This window comes from Magnolia sinica, chromosome 8 (genome assembly GCF_029962835.1).
Source record: "Magnolia sinica isolate HGM2019 chromosome 8, MsV1, whole genome shotgun sequence".
Taxonomy (NCBI): domain Eukaryota; kingdom Viridiplantae; phylum Streptophyta; class Magnoliopsida; order Magnoliales; family Magnoliaceae; genus Magnolia; species Magnolia sinica.
The window spans coordinates 16,363,309-16,387,811 of record NC_080580.1 but is presented as its reverse complement, the minus strand read 5'-3'; the positions used below and the strand labels follow the sequence as shown (position 1 = coordinate 16,387,811).

At 38.1% G+C, this 24,503-nt stretch overlaps 1 protein-coding gene across 1 annotated transcript; it reads left to right on the top strand.

Moving 5' to 3' along the window:
* Window positions 1–958: 958 nt before the first annotated feature.
* LOC131252989 (uncharacterized) lies at window positions 959–1,855 on the top strand. The gene has a single exon (XM_058253804.1). The coding sequence runs from the start codon at window positions 1,019–1,021 to the stop codon at window positions 1,634–1,636; it is 618 nt and encodes a 205-aa protein (XP_058109787.1). The 5' UTR covers window positions 959–1,018; the 3' UTR covers window positions 1,637–1,855.
* The last annotated feature ends 22,648 nt before the right edge of the window (window positions 1,856–24,503 follow it).

Genomic DNA, 24,503 nt, shown 5'->3' with positions numbered 1-24,503 from the left:
CAGTGTACAGGTATGGGCCACAAAATGGACCGTCCTGATTAGATGGAAGGTGATAGTAGTGGGAAAAGCACATTTTCCACTAAATGGATGATCTAGAAACACAAAATATTGTTAGGAAATTAATTGCTGTATCATAACTTAAGATACAGTTGCATCTGAAATTTTCTTTTAAAAAAATCTGCAATCCACTCTTTTTGGCTCCGTCGCGACTGAGGATTATGCGTGCATGAGAGAGGGATGACATGGGAGGGTGACATCACACATATGGGTAGAGATTCTCTACCCCATGTGTGGCATGTACCTGTTTGCATGACATGTGTTGTACATGTGTGGAATGGAGCATATGGCGATATGCGCACATGATACACCAACGATTCTTCGTGGTGTATCTCACTAACGGAGCGTCGTATAAACACATGGGTGGTACCCACACAATCGCAACGATAGGGCGATCGATATGAAATCGGTTTCGAAGCCTTAGGGTTCCGGTTAGTCAGGTGTGCACTATGCATGGCTAGTTCATTTTTAGCTAAGGGTGTCAATCATCGTGCACATAGGCACAAAAAATGGTACAGAATGGATGGGGTCTTACAGTGTCATACATCTCGACGCATTGAGGCCCACGTAATGAGATGTTACTATGATTTTAACCGTCCATTTTCTCACCACAACCATAAGTAATCCATTATCCCACAATCAACCTTCCCTGACAAACAATCCCATCCCTTGATTATTTTTTTTTTGAACACATACCATTGAAAATTTTATTTTCATTTTTCAAAATCTTATGAAAATATAGATGGTTCAAAATCATACTTCCAGAATATACTCCACAAAACGGACGGTTTCGATCATCTGATACAAAGTATGTGGGACCCAGGTGAGGCGACACACGCTAGATACTGAGTCGCGACACAGTAAAAAAATGAACTATATAAATAGAAACCCCTCCTCCGAGGAAACCCTTAAAACCACTCCCTCTCTCTCCCTCTCAAAACCCTCCAAAAACCCCTGAAACATGAGCTCCTACAACAACAGCAATCCCTCTTCCTTTGATAATCTCCTCCTCCAAAGCCTCATGGGCAGGCTCCATCTCCGCCCTCCATATCTCCACACCAACTCCTTCCTCTCTCAATCCCTCTCTGACTTCCTGGTGGACCCCAACGCCCCGATCTCCTCACTATCCGACGACGAGGACGATTCCGAGAAGACCCATCTCGCCAAAGAGGAATCCAAGCTCGAGAAGGCCATCATCCGTCTCATCCTCTCTGGCGACACTGGCGACTTAAAGCCCAATTCGGGCCAGGCCGTAACAGTCGGCGATCACCACATCTGCGTCGGTTTCCACGAAGAGAAAGGATCTGATTACCGGGTCTGGGAGTGGCACGGGCACATCATGTTGTTTGATGAGGAGAACGGGTACACGCCGGAGTATATATACGGGAACTACTTTGAGAGGCGGGCCCGGGTGGAAGCCCGTGGCAGTGACGGTGACGGTGGGGAGGAGGAGGAGGAGAAGGAGAAGGAGAAGGAGAGTGGAGGTGGGAATCTCGGGCTGCGGGAGCTGATCGGAGGTGGGGATGAGATGAACAGTCGGATTCTTAGGAGGAATTTGAATGTGGGGTCGCCGAGGTAAGGCTTTTTTGACAGTTTTTTAGTTGAAGCCGAGGTTGTAATATTGATGATGTGTTCAAACTGAGAATACCCAAGTTGAGATTTCGACAATTTTCTTTTAAATGGTTTCTTGCTAAGTTGGCCATAAAGGGATTTTGAGTCTATGCAACTGATATTATAATTTCATTATGGAAGCTCTTTTCATTAGTTCTGTGATAAATGATTATGAAAGTTCAGGAGACTACGTGGGTCCTGTTTTTGTTTGTGGAGTTGAAGAAACTGTGGAATGATTTTGATTGGGATTGTGAAATATTTCATGTTAATCATTTCGGTGCATGGGTACATGTATGTCAAGATTCATGAGCATGGGAGTTTTGAGGAATTTGATTAGAATATGTAGATGGATATGGGCTGGTTGGATTTGATGAAATGTAAATTGACCGGCATTGTTATGTGGCCCCTTTCCTCTAATTCCAGTTCAAACATCTGGATGCTTTTTATGCACTCGTGAATTATTCCCTTGATTTAAATCTATATGTCAAATGATTTTTTTGGGCTGGAGTCCTGTGATGGTTCAACACCGGTTTGAAAATGGTAGTGGATAATCCTCCTCTCATGTGGCACTCCATACAAATGTAGGGCATGTTGTGGATGGAACATATCTCTGACATATTAATGAAGAAATCCTAACCATCCAATTGATGGTTTTCAAATAAATGGTTGGAACTAGAAACTAAAAGAGTTAGAGGCCTAATCCGTCTGAATTCAAAGGGCAAAATCAGATGGCTATTATCATCTCCTACTTGTCTTTTTAGGGTTATGCTCCATCCACGATTGGTTTAGATATTTAGATGTTATGGATTGCCATGCAACTGTGCTATGCGTGCGGTTGAATGGTTGCCACCATTTTTTAAAAGATGCTAAACTATCACAGGAGTCTTAAGTCATGCTTTCTTGAGATGTTTCTAGTTCCGAGCATTGCTAAGCCCTCATGGACTTCTACAATGGCCATGGCTGCCAACCTGCCATGTGTGGGCATCCTATCCATGCATCAGGTGTGTGCCACCATGTTGATAACCTGGCCTAATAATCAGGTGGTCCAGTCATTGGTTAGGTCTAAGCTGTCCACTGTTTTCATACACGTGTGACACACAAATTAGCGGACCATCCTGATTAATTGGCCCAGGCATCTACTTGTGGACCCGCCTGATGCGACTCAGATTGTCCCCACACTCCAACAAGTTGTTACAGCTGATCGGCTGTATGAGGGTTTGTTGATTAGCAAAGCTCTTCTACTTTTATGATCTCGGGCCGTTCATGATTTTGGACTATTGACTGGATCAGATGGTGGGACTAGTCTGAAAAACTGGACAGGATAAATGGATTGGATTACTTACAGGCCCTTTTGTTTGGAGAGAAACCATTGGCACAGCCCATTCAACTGATCCAAGCATCCATGTCAGTTATTGGACTAGGTCTTTTTCAAACACACACACACACACACACACACACACACACACACACACACCTTAGAGCAGGGTAGAGTTGAACCAATAGCTCCTCCTTTAGAAATCATGATTCTAAACACTTTACCAAAGATGCTTTTGTTGTTCGACAAGTACCATTTTATATGTTTACTTAAGAGTAAGTGCCATGGATGGGACTGTTTGGGACTAATGACTGATAGGGGCAGGTCTTGGTCTTGTTTGGGTTTTAAAGCATTGTTTTGGACTGAAACTAGTACTTTGTGCTTGAGCACGCACACACACATGCACACAAAAAGAAAGGGCTTGGCACTTGCTTGATGACAGTAGCCAGATGTTGGATAAATATAGCTGGCTGAATGGATTTTGCATTATGAAGATTATAGATAGTAAGGTGTAGAGTTGGTCGTTGATTGTGTCACGAATGGCAACTCCAGGTGGCAACAATTTTGCTGGTTGATCCTCACTCCCAGCCCATGTAAAGAGGGTTGATGTTAGGTGGGAATCTTTTGCTAAGCAATCATGAGAATTTCGTTTAACTTTGTGACGTAACATGATTTATACAGCCAGCCCAAAATAGCTAGGAGAAGGCTATGAAGATGATGACGATGAATGACAAATGATTATATTGTAAGCTCTTGGTGACACTAGGTTGGAGTATTGAAAGTGTAGACTCAACTATAAAGTGCGACATGTTAAGAAAAAAAAGAAGAAGAAGAAGAAGTCATGCCAAATTGCAGAAACAATTTGGATGTTTTCTACCCATCATTTGATGTTTAAAGATAGAGACTACTGATGATGCTTTCGTCTATGATGGGAGACAATTGTTATGATATTTGGTCATGATGTTCCACGACCCTTGATTTGTTAGTTCATGGTATCCAATTCTACATGTTTGTCTGCAGTTGGGTTGACAGGTTTAAATGTCACCCATCAAGATGTGTCGAAGAAATTGTTATCACTTGTCGAGTCTTCCTCAATTTACATTTTACCATACAATGAATAGAGAAGTATGTCGTGGGGACAGTTCCATGAAGGAATTTTGTATATGAGTCTGTGGATGTGGAGCAAGTTCAGTCGAGTGAGTCGGATAAGAATGTTCATTGATGGACCTATGATGGTTGTTTTAGGTTGAGATCCTTTTTTTCGGTGATGCATTACATCCCTCCTAGAGTTGAAGTGTTTGAGCAGACGGCAATGGCAAACACAGTTTTAACTTTGAATAATTTGTGAGAAACAAATTTCTCACTCTCAACAATCAGCTTCACGTGCCAGCAAAATGGAGAGGCAGCAGATCATCTTTTTTCGTGCATTGCTAGTTGGCAAGAGTGGCATGGTGAGATGTTCTTGATTTGTTCAGAATTGAATGTGTTTGTAGTAGATCCCTATAAGAATTGAACCTTGGATGGGCAAAAGGTTGTTTCTTCGTCATGGGGGATATCTTATGGAAGATGCCTCCCTATGCCATTTTGTGGCGTGCGCGGAAAGAAAGGATGGAAGATTTTTTGGGACAACAAACCTTTCTCTTGTGCAAATATTAGGATTATAAGGGCCTCATCGCGAGTGGAGTGGGTCTTGGTGAATTGGAATTCAAAAGGCATTTTGAGATCTTTGCTTCTTATGGAGTGGAGAAGAGTAGGAGTCAGTGGGATTGCCCTGTCTTTTCCTGCTCTCCTCTCAGTTTCACCTCCTGCGCTGGGTTATTCTGTCTTGCTTCTTCCTTCCCCCTTATTTTCCTCCCCTTTGTTTTTATTTATTTTTGTTTGGCTAGGGTTAGCCTTCCAAGGCAGCCTTTTGCAAGAGGCAAGAGGGTCACTTGTCTTGGTTTATGTCCTCATTGGTCTCCTTGTTGCTGTTTTTAGCTCTCCTACTATCTTTAAAGGGAAGTCTGTCTACTAACTTTGGATTGCACATTAAATTCTTAAAGTTGCATGGTTACACCCAAACAAAGTACTGATGTTGGATATGTAGAGAATGCATGTTTGATGATCTATGGTGCATCGACATGATGCTAGCAAACATTTTGATGATATGTGATAATAATCTTGTGGTTATTAAAAAAATAAAATGGCGTTTATGTTGTTTATTAGGTTACAAATATGGTACATGCTTGCCTCTCATAAAAAATGGCATGTGCTTAATGTTTGAAAAACGATGGAACTCTGCACTTCTTACTAGTTTCTAGCTTTACAAATTTGATAGGAAGTGCTTGGCATGGATTTCATGCACTCTTTCTTCAAGTTGCAATGGAAGATAGTAGAACCGCAAGTGCATAGAAAAGGTTATTGCATTTGAAGGAAATAATGTAGAACTATGGTCGTCAAAACCATTTGGAGGTTCACGCATGGTTCTGAATATTGGTTTTGGAGGTTGTATCGGTTTGGTTTGAAAATAATACCATTCAGGTTGGGTTCGAAAATAATATTATACAGCCCGTGTCGGACTGTATTGGAACCTCTTTTTTTGGCTAGAAAATGCAGAAAAATAGAAAAAGGAAAATGCAGGAGTCATCATTTATTTATACTTTTTTCACATGTATTCATTGGTACATTGGACCATTCTTTGTAAGAATGTTTTCCATCCGACTTGTGGAAAATTGGGTTTCTTAATCTTTGACCTTTTAAGTTTGGTGTTAAAGCATTTAGGAATTTGTAATTCTTTGGTTTTGTAATCAACTTCTTGACTGTAATAGACTATAAGATAGCGCTTGATCAGAATAAACCGTGTTTGATCATAATAAACCTATGTAATAGCCTGTAACATTGTGCTTGTGGGAGTAATGCTCTTATAGCTGTTCCCCAGCTTGAAAAAATGGCCCATAACGGTTACATAATGATCTGTTATGGGGCCCGAAAAAAGGCTGTTACAGCCTGTATCATAACAGTAATGGCAGTGGCTGTTATGGCCATCGTCACCATTATGGAATACCTTGACATGAAGGATACCGTTTTGGGAGAAGAAATGAGCTGGGAGAAGCATCCTTGATTTCGTTATGGTATACAATTTAGCTCTAGCAAACACATTAAAAAGACAGATCGGCATTTAATAGCTTTCAAAAGTTGATCATATGCAAGCCAAATATATTTCTTTGTACCAAGGAAGACAAAATAATCAGTAAGGACTACAAGGTGATCTTTGGAGAGAGTTTGACTGTAGAACACAGGTTAGTGGTTTTGGATGTTTACAATTAAGAGATGGAAGAAAGAGAATGAAATTAATAGGTGTCCAAGAACTAGGTGGTGGAATTTAAAAAGGTGAGAAAACAATGTCATTAGAAATAAATTGATGGAAGAAGGAAAGCAGAATGTCCAGGAAGAAATAAACTTTATGTGGAATGAGATGGCAAGTGCATTAGAAAAGTAGTAAAAGATATTTTAGGAGTATCTAGAGGAAAAAGTCAATTATATAAGAAAACTTAGTGGTGGAATGACAATGTACAAAAAGCATTTAATGAGAAATGTTCATGTTTCAAAGCTAAGGGATTAGAAATAATGAAAATCTTAAACAATATAGAAATGCTAAAAAGAATGCTAAGAAAGTAGTAAAGCTAAACTTGAGGCTTATTATGATCTTTATAATAGATTAGGTACAAGAGAAGGCGGAGAAAATGTCTTCAAACTTGCAAAAATGAGAGAGGAGTAAGGACTTGGATCATATTAGATGTATTAAGAGCGATGATTAGGAGGTGCTCATCAAGGATAATGAGAATGATGAAAGGTAGAGAAGTTATTTTCAGAATTCGTTAAATGGCAATTACTTTGAGAGCATAGTGATAGAGGGAATCATAAACTAAAATGACATTAGAGTCCATAAATACTTTCTTAAGATTAGGATATCTGAAGTGAAAGAAGCTTTGAGAAATGTGAAAATAGGAAATGCCCTTGGAAGGTTTGGAAGTGTATTAGAGACATTGGTTTTTTTTTTTTTTTTGGGGTCAAAGTTGTTTTCGTTTTTCTTTTTGAAATTTTTAGTTGATAGTTGGTGTCAAATTCTCATGGACGGATGGATGGCGAGTCCTCAAACTAGAAGGACAAAACCTTTGGAATTAGCTCCCTAGTTGGATTATGTGATGTGGGACGTGGCGCACACACATTCCTAGCATGGCTGGATCAAAAGAAGGCCAAGTGGGAGCGTAAGTAATCCATCGGATGCGGGCCCAGTCCTATGTATGGCATGACGTAACTGGGCCCCAGGCGCATTCAGTTTGAAGAAAGTCAATCCGAATGGGAGAAATTGTTGTTGTGTGAACCGTAAACAGCCATAACTTTTGATCTAGGTTTCCTTATGAGATGCACAACCTATCAATCTTGACCGTAATGGGCCATCCAGGGTCAACCTAGTTAGTGGCTCGTGTCTGTCCATTTCGTGAAAAAACACTGACCTGAAGATCAAATTTGAGATTTTAGTGAAAATTTACTATTTTTTACTAATTCTGGTTTTGGTTGTATTTTCTTATTTTTAAAGTCATAGATTTTCGTCTTTTTTAAAAGATGACTGTCATCATGCAAGTTAATTCAAGACTTTCTATTTATAGAAAACCTTACTATTTCTGGTAAGTTCTATTCTAGTTGAATTAGGACTTTCTATTAGGATTAGAATTTTTATATTTTTGGTAATTTAGAATTAGGTTTTATTTTCTTCTTTATTAGTAATGTAATTGAGGGATCATTCAAATTAGACATTATTCAATAAAATTATTAGAGTTCTCTCTCTCTCTCTCTCTCTCTCTCTCTTTAAATTTTATTTTATTATGGATTCAAGAAACTACCTTGTGGATTCAAGGCCTTTACTACTTGAGGATGACTGATTTTTTTCATTGTTATTTTACGCTCTTCCCCGCGTCATTATGTCTGGAAGGGATGCAATGGTAGGATTGGTGGCCATTATCCTTCATCTTTGCCTCAGGTAAAGGAGCAAATCAAAACCCTTATGAGTTGGGAGTCTCTTGCCTGTTTAGGAGCTTGTAAATGGAGGTGAATGGGAAATGGAATTGGAGTTAAATTAACGGGGAGTAAATGATTTACTCAATTGTGTTTGGATGGGAGTGAATGAAATGCATTTGTAATCCTAATATTCTGTTTGGATAGGAATAAATGAGAGGAATTGAATCCATGGCAAAATTTCAATATATTAATAGGAGAATATTTGATATCCTAAATTTGCTTCAATATCCTAAATTAGTGTACACATGTGATGTTTAACATGATGATTATAATAAGCCTATTGAAATATACACTAGCAAAAAATGAGGAAATTTTGAGCCTCAGGTGGGCCACAAGCACAGGGATTATAAGCAAGTAACTTGCAAATGTTTTTAAATCATCCATTTAGATGGCCAACCTGAACGGTTTAGATCATTTTATTAGTGTGATTTTAGAGATGTAACTGATAATTGGATTGCTTTGAAATATCATTAGCATGCAACTTGTATGGTGGACATGTGCTGAGTGGTCCATTTGTTTACTCGTTTAACTTTCCAAGGTAGCTCAAAAAGGCAATTCATCCTCGCTTCCAAATCCTCTCTCATAAAGAGGATTTCATTTATAAGCCCATATATTCTCATTCCATTTCATTTGCATGCATTTACTCCCATCCAAACACACCTCAAAAGGCATTTACCTCAATTTACTTCAAATTCCCCCATTTACCTCCATTTACTCCCATCCAACACAAATTCACTGTTACAAGAAACAGGACGCATCTGAGACCACTTAGCATAGGGGTGGCAGGTCAGTTTCTTGTATGGCAGAGCCCATGACATATTGACATCAATTGTTCCAATCATAAAATCTATTTTCCACATGTTTTATGATTTTACATTTGTATCATGTACCTTAGTCATAACTCATAAGGTCTGGTTAAATTGTCACTGGCTTAACATGTTTCGTGCTCATCAAGTTATGTGAGATTGGGCTCGTGGTGGGCCATCCAAATGAGTGCATCTAGATTGTTTAGAAGGGCTCTAAAAATGTAGGGTTTGGCGAGGGCTGTCAATGGGCTGGGCTCAGGCCTGAAAATCAAAATATTGAATAGGACTGGCCCCAAACAGTTCAAAATCTGAGCTGAGACCTACCCTAGGCCTGGACCGTTGACAGCCCTAGGTTTGGCACAGTTCCAACCCATGGGTCTCATGGGTGCAATCAAGCCCGTTCCACTCCCGACCGAACTTGGACTGGGTAGGATGTACCATGTTGTCGCATCCATATGTTGAGTGATGGGTTTGGTCCACAAAGTAAAACGCAGGCCTGAGTTTGGACTGGGCCAAAAGAAACAGGACAAAGCCTGGCCCATTATAATTAAGACGTCTCGGGCCTAAGTCCGAGCCTGGAACCCCAACTCTGTTTATGACAAAAATGCCCTTGAAACCCTAAATGATCTGGTTTGAGCCCAGCCTAATTAATAGACAAGCTTAAATTTTTGGTCCAGTTCAAAGTGGGCCCTGACCAAAAACTCCACAGGCAAGTCTGGTCCATTAACAGCTCTACTGATATGCCCAAAAGCACCTTTTTGGTAGGGGTGCAAATGGGTCGATTCGACCTAATGGGTGGATTGGGTTTGGGTCCTCTCAAAATCCCAGACTCGACCCAGACTCAATTTTTAAATGGGGTCCAATTTCACCTGAACCAGACCCAAGAATAAGTGTTTTTTAATCTTGTGGTTTTTTTGTTCTCTTTTGTGTTAGACCATAGCAATAGTTTGAATTGATACCAAGACCTCAGTGTTGAAACAGGGTATCTTTCACTCAGTTTACCACTTGAGCTATGGATCAGGCTGTTATCCATCCACTACTTATGACACTATGGACCCTGCAAATCATGGGCTTGATTGTTGGTGGACAATATGCTAGAAATTACTATCCTACATTTTTTATTTTACTCATTGAATTTGGACCATTGACCATTTATGTTTTTACCTACAAAATTGATAATCACCATAGTAAGATATTATGGAACGTTATTAATGTGAAAACTCATTTGTGATTTTTATACACGACCTAGACCTAGACCATGTGATAAATGAGTCGGTCCAAGTCTTCCTCCGATCCATTAGATCAATGAGTTGGCTATTTTTTGACTTTGGCCTAACTCATACCCCACTCAACTTTTAATTTGTTGGGTTAACTTTCTACCCTTCTCGATCCATTTTCATACCAACCTGCTGGTAATAGCTATCAATGAAGGAAAAAGTGAGTGCTATACTCAGAATGAGTGCTCAAGAAGAAAACAAGAACATCAACAGCACAAAATGGGCCCACTCATCCAAGGGTCTTCCCCAAAAGAAAGTGGGACATCTTAAAAATAAGACCGACCCAACCATCAGATGGGCCACCATGTGAATTCCGAAGTTTTTATTTATTTATTTTTAACCTATGGTGAATGGTTGTATAGACTTGGTTTTTGAGCATCCCATCATAATTGAGGGACCTACTTAATGCATGTGTTTGATGACATACCTTTAACATGATGGACCCCACACAAATTGAATAACTTTTTCTTGGAAAGCTTGATGGGATCTGAATTATCGAAAAGGAATCCCGTGATGTGCGGAGCACACAAGTGTGCAGTGCCATAGGCATGTCAAATCCAATCTGTCCATCAAATTAGGTTACATTATGTTAATGCTTTTTTCTTACCCTTTCAATCAAATTTTTTGTTGCCATAATGGTTTAGTTCCTATTATTATCAACCATATGATTTGGATATTAAATCTAGAAATATAAGGTGGACCCCACTATATCGAATCAAATGAGTTAATCATACAACACATTTGAAAAAAAAAATTTGAATTAACTAAATTTGCTTGATATATAGGCAATTAAGAAAGCTACATAAGATCATATAGAGAAAAAATAACTACAACCCAACTTGGACAGTCCCATGCATGGACATATGCTCAACTTACTCTTTTTATTATTCATGTGTTGTGATTTACTTGAGTTGTTGATGTGTTAGGTATAGTATTTTCTTTTTATTATTTGTGTCGTGGCCTACTTGAGTTATGGATCTACCAGAGTTAGTATCCTTTTTCTATTGTTCATTTGTTGTGGTCTACTTGAGTTGTTTATATGTCAATTTTAATGTTCTCTTTCTAATGGTAATGTGTTATGGTCCACTTGAGATGTTCATCTGTCAGATTTTTACCTTACTGCATTATACAATAGGCATACATGACGGACGGAATGAAGGTCACACACAAGACATAGACGCTGATCCAGTGTTCCGTATGGCCAGAATGAGATGGAAGTGGGCTGCTTGTGACCCCAGTTACAAAGACTGATGCCCGGGGCTGTGTAGGGCTTCGGAGATATCCATGACAAATTCACCCTAGCCATCTGTTTTGCAAGACTATAATAAGACATGGGTCTAAAATTAGGTAGATTCAAAACTCATGTGGGCCATACCACACGAAATAGTGGGTATTGAACGCTTGAGGGTGATAGAAGTTTTATATCAGGATGATATTTGTGACTACTGTTTATCTGAGTGATAATAAACCTATGAATGGTTTGGATGGGATATAAACATCATGGTCGGCTTCAAGAAGTTTTGAACGGTGTATGTTTCTGTTCCCACTGTTTCATTTGGCGTGGCCCACCTTAGTTTTAGAAATGATTGATTTTTAGAGTCTTGTACTACTGTGGTCTTTCAAAAGAGATGGACGGAGTGGATTTGTCACGGATATCTCTATGGACCTCACACAGCCCTGGGCAGAGGGATATCTAACATGCTCTTACACGACTTACAAAAGCAATATGCTTTAAATAAAAAAAAAAAAGAAAATTCTATAAATTTTTTTTTTTTTTTTAAAAGAAAGATGAGAAGAGGGGCCCACCAAGACGTGTTAATGCCATCTGATCCATCCATGTGTGGCCTCTCATGCTACCCTAGACGCCCAACAAACATGCCGATCAGAAACTCAAGTGGGCCACAACATATGAAGTCATGCCTAAAACCTCTCAAATCATGTGGTGTGGCTTACCTGTGTTTTGGAATGGCCTGATTTTTGTGGCGTCTATTCAAGTCTTTTAAATCAACTGGATAACATATAAAAATCATGGTAACAACCACGTACAATTTAAAAGGTTTTTAATGATAGGGATCCGGATGCCCTTCCTAGCCATTCCCTATTGTGTGGCCCACCTAAATTTTGGATTGTCCTCGTAGTCGATCCGGCCTCTTCCCCAAATGGATAACTTTTGGTATTCATAACCAATCAATTCAAGATCCAAGTCGTTCATCATGTAGGCCCACCTGTCTAGATGTCCAAATACAAACAACTTATTGATCCACACGTTCACCACATAAATGGACGGCTAGAAAGAACAGGCCAACAATCCACATTTTATGTACATTTGTGGCCTACCAAAAAAGTGGACCGCTGTCTTTTTTGGACTACGACATCCACATGGTGGGTCTTGTCCAATGAACGGCTTAGATTACACCTGCACACTCCAATTCCTCCTCTTCTACCTTCTCTTTCCTGCAATTACTAAAGCCAAAGCCGATCACTTTGTAAAATCCAAGTCCAGACCCGAATAGTATACAACACCTGTTCTACGCAGCTGTGTAAAACAGCCAAGATCTGTGGACCCACCATGCTTTATATGTAAATCCACTCCGTCCATAAGGTGAGAAACATTATTTTACTGGTACATAGAAAGCCACCCCGATCCAGCTCAAGTGGTAGACTGAGTGAAAGATACCTCGTTTCAACAAAGAGGTCATGGCATCGATTCCCTAGTGGGGGTGGCTAACAGTGATGTGTGAACCGACTGTGCTTGTACTAACAAGCTAACAAAAAAAAATAAAAAATAAAAAACTCCTGCATACAAAGGATAGTTACAATAAAAGACTCTTATACAAAGGATAGTCACAATAAAAGACTCTTATAAGCCACACCATGGTAGTCCGTACACCATTACCATTTATACCCCAGTTAAGATTTCAATGGTATGTATTCAATTTAAAAGACTCTTATACAAAGGATAGTCACAATAAAAGACTCTTATAAGCCACACCATGGTAGTCCGTACACCATTACCATTTATACCCCAGTTAAGATTTCAATGGTATGTATTCAATTCACACAGTTTCTTGTGGTGTGGTCTACTTGAGCTTCAGATATGCTTCTATTTTTCTTTTATACCTTAAAATAATCTAGTAAAACAGATGGACGAGGTGGATAAGACACATCACTCATGGTGGGCTCCACAGAGTTTACCCAGTACGCAATCCAATTTTTATTTTAAAACAGGTGTTGTAGAATATTCTGGTCCGTCCAATCCCCTCATAATCTCTTTCTTAAAAATAAAAAAATAAAAAATAAAAACATAAAGATACATGATATAAACGCCCAAACCGACCAACATCTTCTTATTAAACTAAAATCCTCAAATTGCTCTCACTCTCTTTTGTGGACATATGGCAAGCAAATGTGAGTGAAGAAAAGATGGGGCCATTTCATTTAAAAAAATAGATTGTTTTTGTCAAAGGAGTCTTACACGTCTTCCAGAAACATTCATAAGACAGAGATAAGTCAATCTAATCTTTTATTGAATTTTCTCCTCCATGCATTTTTGGGTCATAGGCATTTAAAGGGACCAAAGTACAAAAAAAAATAATGTAACTACAATCTTAAAGACCTCAACATTATTTGTTCTTAAATGATGAAATGATATCGAGTGCCATGACATGATAATGCTCGCCCCTCAATTTGTTTAGTGGGCTGCGTTTGGATTCACCATTAAATTGGATTGCAATAATTAGTTTATTATAGTGGGAATGACCAACTTGCAATTACCAATCAAAATTAAAATCTATTGAGTCCAAAGTAATTGAATTGAAAAATGAGATTATTCAGGAATGTACATGGATTGAAATTACGAAATAATTTTTTGATAGTAGATCAACAATACAAAAGTAAATATCATGGTTATTGAGAAGAAATGAAACAAAAGATATAGTAGAACTAGCAATTACAATAGAAGGGTATGTGATTGTTTTGACTATATATGATTTAATGCATTCATGCATCCAAACACAATTAAATATGGTTTCTTACAATCGAAACTCAACCGCCTTCAAAGTGATCCATCAAAGTTGCGTGCGGACTGCAATTTGGCAAGTGGCACATGTATGCAATGTAGCATGACATGATCATACTGCCGACCTCGTCTTTCCAAACTTAAGTTTATAGTTCATTAATTTCCTTTATTTTCAAGGTCATGATCACACTTTTTATACTTTCGTAACATGGATACGTGGATGTATAAGTGGAACACCTAAGTTTTGCTCTTCTAAGTCTTATAAACTTGTCAAAAAAGCTCTAGGCGGCACGCTTTCACATGTGTCGCATCCCGCGGTTGCCATGCCGATGCCTTTGTCAGGCGAGTTGCGGGCAGTTGTGTCGGGAAAGCAACCTGAATGATACATGAAGAGAACACTAATTCTCTACGGTAAGCTAAGTTAATGCTCATTAATGATCTTCCTTTTAAGGCTAAAGGTTTAAGCATTCACAAGTAAAGGTGTGAAAATGTCCCAAATCCTCCCTTTATTTCCCACAAATAGCTAGTTCTTCCTAAACTCTTTTAAATGTGTATGCCATGATGCATCAGTACATACATAAGTGTAAAATCTCCGCGTATGGGATCACAAACAAACTGAGATGTCTTTGTTTGTTGTTAATCATAAGTTCAAGGAATGGTGCTTAAGAGAGTAGGTTTTGCATTGGCCAAAAAAAAAAATGCAAATGATGACATTTTATTGGCTTAGGACGTGATTGGGTGGAGAAGTGAATTGAATTTCAAACATTTAGTTTAAAGAGGAGGAATTGATTAGAACTATCGGGACGATTTACAATATTTGATCCTGTGACCTTTTCGAGGAAAGAAAAGATCTCTAGCCAGCAAAGAGCATGCTAAGGCCCTGTTTGGTAAATGACTGAAAATGAGTTCATCTCATTTTAGTTAATTATATATTAGAGATCTTGATTTCTATTACATAATTCTTGTTAAAAATTTTGTTTTTATTTTTTGGGCATTGGTAAGGTTTATAAGTAAAGACAACCAATGATGAAAACTTTAGATCAGTCACACACACTACACTGTCTCTACTAGCTCTACTAACAATTCAAAGACTAATATTTACTATTAATTAAAATGAGATGAATTTATTTTTTGGGGTCGACGAAACAGGGCTTAATATTTTGTGACTTTTAGCAATTTTATTCAATTCAAAATTTATTGCTTATATAATTAACATTAATTAATTTATGATATCCTAAGTCGGGTCTAACATTAATTAATTTATGATATCCTAAGCCGGGTCTAACATTAATTAATTTATGATATCCTAAGTCAGGTCTAACGTTAATTAATTTATGATATCCTAAGTCGGGTCGAAAAAAGACTCTATGGAGTCTTAACTCAACTCGACTTGGTTGGACATTTAGTGAAGCCCTAATTTCCATTTTTTGGAACTATAGAATAAGGATTACAAGTCAATCAGATAGTGCATCCAAACAGACCCTTATGCTTGCAAGATTTAGTAAAGAGGCATTGTGAAATGCTTGAGCTGATTGTTTGTAGAGGAGTATGGTTAGTGTTTTTGGTAAGTACAACTCGGCGCTATTGTGGATGGGCCATACGCTAAAAAAAATAAATCTCACCTATGAATAATTTCTAGAACTTACATGGTAGCCAATAAATGGATGGTTAAGAAGGAAAGTACCACAACATTGCGTCTTCCACGCTTAAGATCTTCAAACCTTGTAGATTTTTGGTACATGGCCCATCTATTGTCTGAAATGTTTTATCGACACTCTAGACTACCGAACCATAGCCACATTTGTACAAACAGAACCCTAGAATGTCCTATATAACTTATGGGTTGAGAAGTACATGTCACCTCTTTAAAATTAGAGAGATGAGAAGGTAGAGCCAGAAGAACCGTGATATGGCAGAGCCATTGGTCTATGAGACACATTGTAGGTTGATTTATCAATTGGGTCCTGACACTACACCGGGTGGTTTACATTTTAAAAGCAAAATCCATGAGACAATCCTATCCATTACCTTTGCTACTATGTTTATCCCACTGCATGTTTGACTGATAACTGTTTTTGCTATCCACTAACACTTTGATGGCCACAAATCAAGTGTATAGGGTAGATTTTTGAGACAAAACCGTTCATGACAGTCTTTTAAGTATGACCCTTTTCGTTACACATCTTTACATGGGCACTCAAATTTAAGATTTTAATGTTAAAACGCAGAACATCTATCACTGAGCCATGCACTCGAAGCGTATTTTTCAAGTGTGACCCATGGTAGAGCATCCATGAAGTGTTTGTATTTTGTTAATCTTTAAATTTTTACCGGATACTTCTTTAAGAATTCTGATTTTACTAAAAAGGGCTTAATTTTGTGAAGTACAATAGTTTTATCAAATGACTAAAACATCTACAACCACAGCTTGTGTGTATGACATCCAAAACTTTCAACAGGTGCATCTTGTGATAATTATAAGAACTCAAGGACATAAAAAAGAAAAAAAAGAAAAGAAAAAAGAGAGAGGCCAATCCAACATGTGACCCACCTACATAATGGTCATTTTTTCCCGTGGAAAACCAACTTTAGGAAAATTTGAAAACTCAGGCATGGGCTGCTAAAATAAAAAAATTTAAGAAAATTTCAGCTAAATTTACTTCTTCTTCTTTTTTTTTTCTTCTTTTTAAAAAAAAAAAAAAAAAAAAAATCTGCATTAACACCCAATTACCTCCAAATACACTCAAATACAAATACAGGCATCCAAACCACCCCTCACTATCATTCCTGGAGATTTTGAGGTTTGACTCTAGGAAAAGACAATGGCTATGCTGTTACACACGTGTGCCATACGTACGCAGTACTTGGGTCAAAACGTGAAAACATAAGAAGACGAGCTGCTTTGTTTTGACGCTTTGACCTTTAGCTTCAACATAGTCAACCATTTTCTTCATTAAAGAAGAGAAATGAGTTAAATAAACATGACTCAGCAATAGTCCCATGTTTCACAGACAGCCCATTAAAGAAATGTCCGGCCCTGATTATTTCTTTTATTAATCATATGATGCGTGGCCCGCCTGCATCCTCGGAATCTGACTATTGAGGCCCATGGTTAAGTGATCTAGACCATTGAGCTATTTATCTTGCCCAGGAAAAATATACCCAAAACTTGAAAATCTACTACTATATTGCCTTATTATTTGTAAATTTTAAGTTGAAGGAGGACCCTCTATCTGAAGGTCACAGATTGAACTGTTGAGATTGCTTTATTAGGATTTTTTTTTTTTTGTGGAATAGCCAATCCATGCTGGGACATGGAAGACTAATGGTCCTGATTACTAAAATTGTGGGTTCCACCTGTCAAAATTGAAAGCCTGTGTGATATAGCACAACATAAAAAATTAGGAATAAAGGAACAAGATAGAAAAAAAGAAAAAAATTATTCTACGCAGAAATGGTTGGGCCTTTGGGTATCTGAAGAGATCTGGTGCTTCAAGGGGCATGGAAATTTTCTTCTTACATATGTTGTACCCCACAAGTGTCACATGTATGTGATGATCTGAACCGTTCATCCTGTGGGCTTAGTTGGCAGCAACAAAAGCAGCATTGGACTTGTTCTCATTGAATGTGAGCCGTTGCTGATGTTTCTCTCTTTGCTTCCATTCGTGTGCCACCTATTGAAGGCTTAGAATCGTCCAAACAATGAGAATTTTGTTAGATGGCTCATCGACTATTGGAGATGTAGAATGAACGGTTGTGATCTCATTCGTTAATACCACGTGTTCTACAATGACATGGAGGCACCATACTTCCAATGCCTCTGGAAGCACTCGATCAGCTCCCTTGAAAACCGACGATGCGGATTGCCTGGTGCCTGAGTCGCCAGGGATATGTGGTGACTCAGACATGCAGGATTTGGTTAGGCAGTTGAGGCTAGGGGTGTACATCGAGTCGAACCGAGTCGAGCTGGCCTCAGCTCGACTCAGCTTAGCCATTAGCTGACCCCAACTCGAACTCCCTGGCTCGGTCCTCAAGCCTGACGGGCCAGCTCAACTCAGTTCGGTCGGAGCTCGGGCCAGATTGAGCTGAGTTCGAGCCGAGTATGCTTGTGCAGTATTTTTGCAAACACATGGACTGCACCTTCAAAATCTCATTGTATGTAAAATAGCAGTAGTGGTTTTACAAGTATTTTATCAAACACCTTCTAAACAATATAAAAATCAAGAAAAAAAAAAGGGTATTTGTTTTATATACATGCCTTCTTTGCCACCAGCCACACTTTGTAGAGTCATTTCATCAAACACTTAGTGAGCAACATCAATATCAAAATAACTGAGTTAGTTCGATTTGAGTTCGATTCGAGTTGGGTTCGATCCGAGTCGAGTCAAGTTGGGGCCGGCTCGAACTCATTTTTGAGCTCAAAAAATCAGCTTGAATTCAACTTCGAACCAAGTTGAATCGAGCTTTTTCGAGTTGAGTCAAGTGAGCTAACCAAGCTAGCTCAGTTCATGTACACCCCTAGTTGAGGCCCACCCAATTAAGATGGGATCAGATTTGCTCAAGTCAAGAGTAACATTGAATTTTGTTAGACTATGATGTGGTGCCATTTTGTTAGCCTACTATATATTTATCTAAAAGGAGCCTAACAACTTTCAAAAGGTTACCAATGGTTTGGCCATGTGTTGGACTATAGGTGTACACTGGTGAATTGTGTCAAGCTTCGCCCATCCTGGCTAGATCAGCCAATAGGCTACCCAACGCGAACTCAGCTCAACTCAATCCTCAAGCTTGCATGGCCAGCTTGCCCTAGCTTGGTGAGCAGCTCGGGCCACCTCGGGATATAAGTTCGAGCTGAGCTAGAACTCAATCTTTTGAGCCAAGTTTAAGTTTAGGTTTTAAGGTTTTTAATATATATAATATATAAATATTTATATTAAGTGAATCCAAGTCGAATTAATTCATACAGAGTAAAGTTTGAGTAAAGTTCTGAACTGAGTTGAGCCGAGTTCGGTATACCTTAGACTCAGCTCAAAATTTTTTCGTTGAGTTGCCTTAGCCTACCAAATTCGCTCCCATATATAACATGTTTGAAAGTTGTGCGATTCATGACGGCTTCATCTATGATGATAACACATAGCCTCATCAAAAGCTTGGTTCTTGATCTAGAATTCCGTACATCTGCCACACTTGGATGAGATATAGACCTCTCCTCCAGTGGGCCGGACCATGATGGTCCACAGCTGAAAATTCACTTCTGATGATCCCTGCCACTTCATCCATATGCCTATAATTGATTCTAAACACACAACTAATGATCCACATCCTACGGACGAAATCGCTGAGATCTGCAAATCAGGATCATCCAATCAGTCCAAAACTCTGGATATAATGATCTAGATTATGGCCCACCTGATGAATGGTCCAAATCACATATAAAAACCAAGATGATTAATAGATAGGGATTCACCACCTATGCTCCTTACAAAGGGGGTACCACTTATTAGAGGTTTTGGGGCCAAGAAATCAGATTCGTTGATGGAGCATGTGGTGGGCCCCACTCATTTCTAGTAACAGTTGATCATCATCAAGCGCTTACATTCAATGTTTATTTTATGAGCTGTATACCTGCTCATTTCCATATTTACAATCTAAATTTAGGAAATTTGTATCTGGCGAGTTAAATGATACTCAATCAGCGCATGCCACTTGATACACAGCCACTCAGAACTTATACAAGTAGCATAAAATAAATAAAATTAAACAGATTAAATCATGGAATCCACCGTAATCCAAATCACAGTCCCAATATCAGATTGGTTGGACAATTTCAATCTCTTACTCACAGACACTTGTCGTTTGTTGAAATAGGACCGTTGGATAATTTCATTTTTAAATATCACAAAAAATATTCTTGGTCTTTAGGCCAAGATAAATATGAACCGGAGACATACTTTGGACAGTTTAATTTAATCTGATTGTAAGCCACGTATGCAAGTTCTGAGTGTCTGTGTATCAATCACCATGCTCTACCAGAGTATCAAAGTTCTTTCTCTTTATATTTCCACCCACCCTGATGGATTTGCATACATCAATTTTCCATTTTAGAAATGGTACTAACTTATTTTTCTTCCATTTCATTTCATTTCAATCATCCTGATGGAAGATGGCAGTATGCAAATCAATGAGAGAAACTTTGATACTCTGAATAGGGGTGATAGATGATACAGAGGCACTTAGAAATTATATAAGCGGCATACCTGTAATTCGAATTAAAACGCCTTTATGAGTACTAGTTTAGATATATTATGGTAAAAAAATTACAGTTATTTGATTATCTTAGTGGACATTCGTTCTACTGTTGAAGTGAAAAATGCAAAAACGTACTGGTGTTATTTCAACAAAAAAAGTGTCCACGATTATATGACACGTGTAACATTTATAAGTGCCTGTGCATGAAACTTCATACGCAGCCAGAGTATCAAATAACTCCCCCCCTATTTATCGGACGCGGATTGCCAACTGACGCTGCCAGTATAGCCAGGTGGCTACTGGTCGGTGCCCTTTTGGTGGGACCATGACGTATGTGTTTTATCCAGGCTGTCCATCCGTTTTTCCCGATCATTTCAGGGAAGTATGCCAAAAACGAGGCAAATCAAAATCTCCTATGGGCCACACCACAAGAAAACAATGGTGATTGAACGATCACCGTTAAAAAGTTATCAGGGTCCACTGTAATATTTATTTTCCATCCAACCTGTTCATTAGGTCACATAGATCTGGATGAGGGGAAAATAAAATTTTCAGCTGGATCTAAAACTTTTGTGGCCCGCAAGAAATTTTTAATGGTGGGCATTTAATCAGCACTGTTTCCTGTGGTGTGATCCATAGGAGATTTGGATCTACCTCATTTTTGGTATAATTCCATAAATGATCTGAAAGAATGGATTGACGGTGTGGATAAAACACATAGGTCATGGAGGGGCCCACATATCACCAACCAGTAGTCGCTACTGTCAGCCTCATTAGGCAATCAGCGTCCGGAATCCGGATTAATCAGGATGGGTGGGAGTAATTTAATACGCTGCAGAGTACGAATACCCATGGTCATGCATCTAGAAACTGCACAAATGGGGTAATCGAAACCATCCAATTAGTAGGCCATGCTGCAAATGAGGTACATCTCCAAAATCATAAACATTTGTTTATATGTTGTGTCCTGCACGCCTGTCCACTTGAACTTTTTCATCTTGACCGTCCATTAAAATCCATTCACTTGGATATTTACAATCACCCATTTCGTGATTTTGGGATTAAGACCCATCTATGGTCTGGTCCACCATTTGAACAGTTTAGATCGACGTCCCCACACACAACTAAGTACAGCAGCCAATCGCATGTACACAGCTCATCACACTCTGACAGAGTATCAAAGATTTTCTGCAACTATAAAAACATGGGAAAAAAGTAATTAAAAAGATAATTACTCTTAAAGTGAGATTAGTACACATGTTATCCATTTAATGATACTTAGTAAGTTAATAAGGCACCTTAAGCATTTTAGTAGAAGACAACAGCAAACAGCTTTTTGACCTCAATTTCTCTACTTGGTCAACCATTTTAAAAATAAAACTATAAAAAATGATTTTTTAAAGTTAACATAAGCTAAGAACTTAAGAGTATTTTATATTAAATGGGTTTGATGAATAAAATATGTACGTATCCAAAATTCAACCCCCTTAACCGGCTCTTATATGAATCTTAATTCCCGGCAAGGACTTATCTACAATGGGAAAATAAAATAATGAGAAAAAATTACACTAATACCCTCACAAAAAATGTTTATTGTGTGATTAAAACATAAAAAAAATATATCATATTTCCTTTTAAGTTTGGTGCCTTTAATGCTTTTGCCATGAGAATTGTTCACACACAATGTTGCATGTGAACTTTTAAATATAACGTTTTAATTTTTAATGATGTGTCTTTTAAGGGTTGTTTGGATGCATGAAGTTTTGTTAGTTGTAAAGAGTTTACAAGTAGCATTTTGATTAAAAAAAAATTATTTTAAATTATCGATGTAAGTCACAACTTATTAGTGTATTTGATATTTTATATATATATATATATATATATATATATATATATATATATATATAAGAAAGTAATTTCACTTATTGTAAGTTATTTATACAGAACTCATTATAATTTAAAACGTTATAGGTATCCAAAAATTCCAATGAGTTGAAGGTTTGTATATATGTTAAAGAATAGAATACGAGTACAGCCATATGTATGTATCAGTACAGTTGTATATACAATTGCATACACATAATTTGAAGTAGATTTTTGCAAGCCATGGAGATCAACTTTCACTTAATGATTAGTTAAGTGTTTGTCACATGGGCAGCCATTGCGAGTTTTTTCAGTAAATTGATGATCTATCCCCGCTGCAATATGTAAGCTTCCATGATCTAAGATAGGATGGAGCTAATTGCGCTTATTTTGATAAGATTTCATTATAAATAAAGGTAAACATGTACTTATGCACACATATCATCATACACTATTCTGAGTGTGTGCATGTTAAAAAAAAGTACAAAATTGTATCAGACACATCAATGAAAAGAGCTCAACACCGAGATCATGGGTCCAAGTCCTCATGTAGTGTTTAGGTGTGTGCTTATTAAAAAAGGTGCAAAATTATATTAGAGACATAAACTAAAATGGATTTTGCCTAGTGATCAGATAAATACAAGCAATATTACATATATACAAGTTTGATGAGAAGCATATGATATAACATTATACCATGAAAAACGGACAATTACAACCAATGGCTTACAATTTAATATGCCAAATAGGATGGTTGGATCATTTGATGAGGATGGTTAAGATTACCGACGGCCCACCAAAAGCTCAATCCAGTATTATATATATTTCCTCACTCAAAACTACTATTATATTCACAAATTAAAATTAGTGATCATTAGATATACACCCAAACTTCATCATACACCAGTTATATTAAAAACCAGTTCACACCCACTTGCATCCGCACCATTCAATAAAATAACTGCATCTTAAATGAGTTATAGAGAGAAAATTAGAGCTCCCATCCTAACCGTCCGGTTTATGGACTTAAAAATAAATAAATCCATTGCAAATGAGTTTTGCTAACCACCTCAAAAGCAAGCCATCAATTCAAGTGCTTCAGATAAAATAATGAGTTGAAGCTTTTAAAGCTGTGGCCCACTGATTGATGGGAATGGGCGTGCAGAGCTTTTGGATGGCAGAGATGGTTTAAAAACCAAAATTCAGTTAATAGCCTATGCAAAATATCATACCTTAAAAAGAGGAATCATACCATACTCAGCCAATCAATCCCTGCCCTACATTTCCAACATGTGATCATCAATCCGAACGGTTCACCATACCTGCACTGGTCAGATGAATCTGCAAATAAGCAGAGAGAAGCAATTCTCAATCTTCAGTAACCGAGAATCTGGTAATCAGTTGAATGGTCCGTTTAAGATTAATTTTGGGTCCATAATAGATGTAGGGGTCAATGGTTGGACGGTTGGGATTGAAGATCCCTTATGGGCCATCTCTGTGCGAGTATGAGTGAAAAGTGCTACGAATTAGTACATAGGATCCTCCTTTCTGTGATCCATGCCTTTCATCTGGTCGAACTCATCATGAATTGTCTATTTTCCAAGCATCTTCCACAACAGAAGATCTCATGCATACAAATCAGTGGAATCTTTTCATCAGACCATTGGTGCACCGTCCATTTTCATGATGCCAGTTTTAGAGACTCATATGGTCTAATTTACAGAAACTGTGGCGTAAGGCCCATCCGTAGTGGGGCCCACTATTCGAGAGGTCTTAACCACAAAAATGTGTGCCCCACCTGCACAGCGGCCAGAACAAAATGCAGGCATCATATACTACCTGAAAAATCAGAATTTTGAATAGAGCCCTCAGAAAAATACTCTTTTCTTCTCTAGTTCGTTTTGCCTTTGTCGCGACTAAGAAGGCAGCATGTGTCACCTGATGGGGCCCACATGCTAAGTGGTAGGATGATCTGAACCATCCATGTCTTTTAATCTACGTGATACGAGCCGTCCTAAGAGTATGAAGCTGAAAATATTATTTTCCATGTCATTATCTATAGTTGAATTTATACCAATAAAAGAAAATCTTCAGCGACACACATTTAATTATAAAAATCTAGTGTGATTATTATTTATGGAGTATTATTATAAGATATTGAATCTTATATGGTATTAACTAGAACGATGAACGGTTCAAATCATAGTAACATCTTAGCATGTGGGCCCCAATGGATAGCGATATACCCT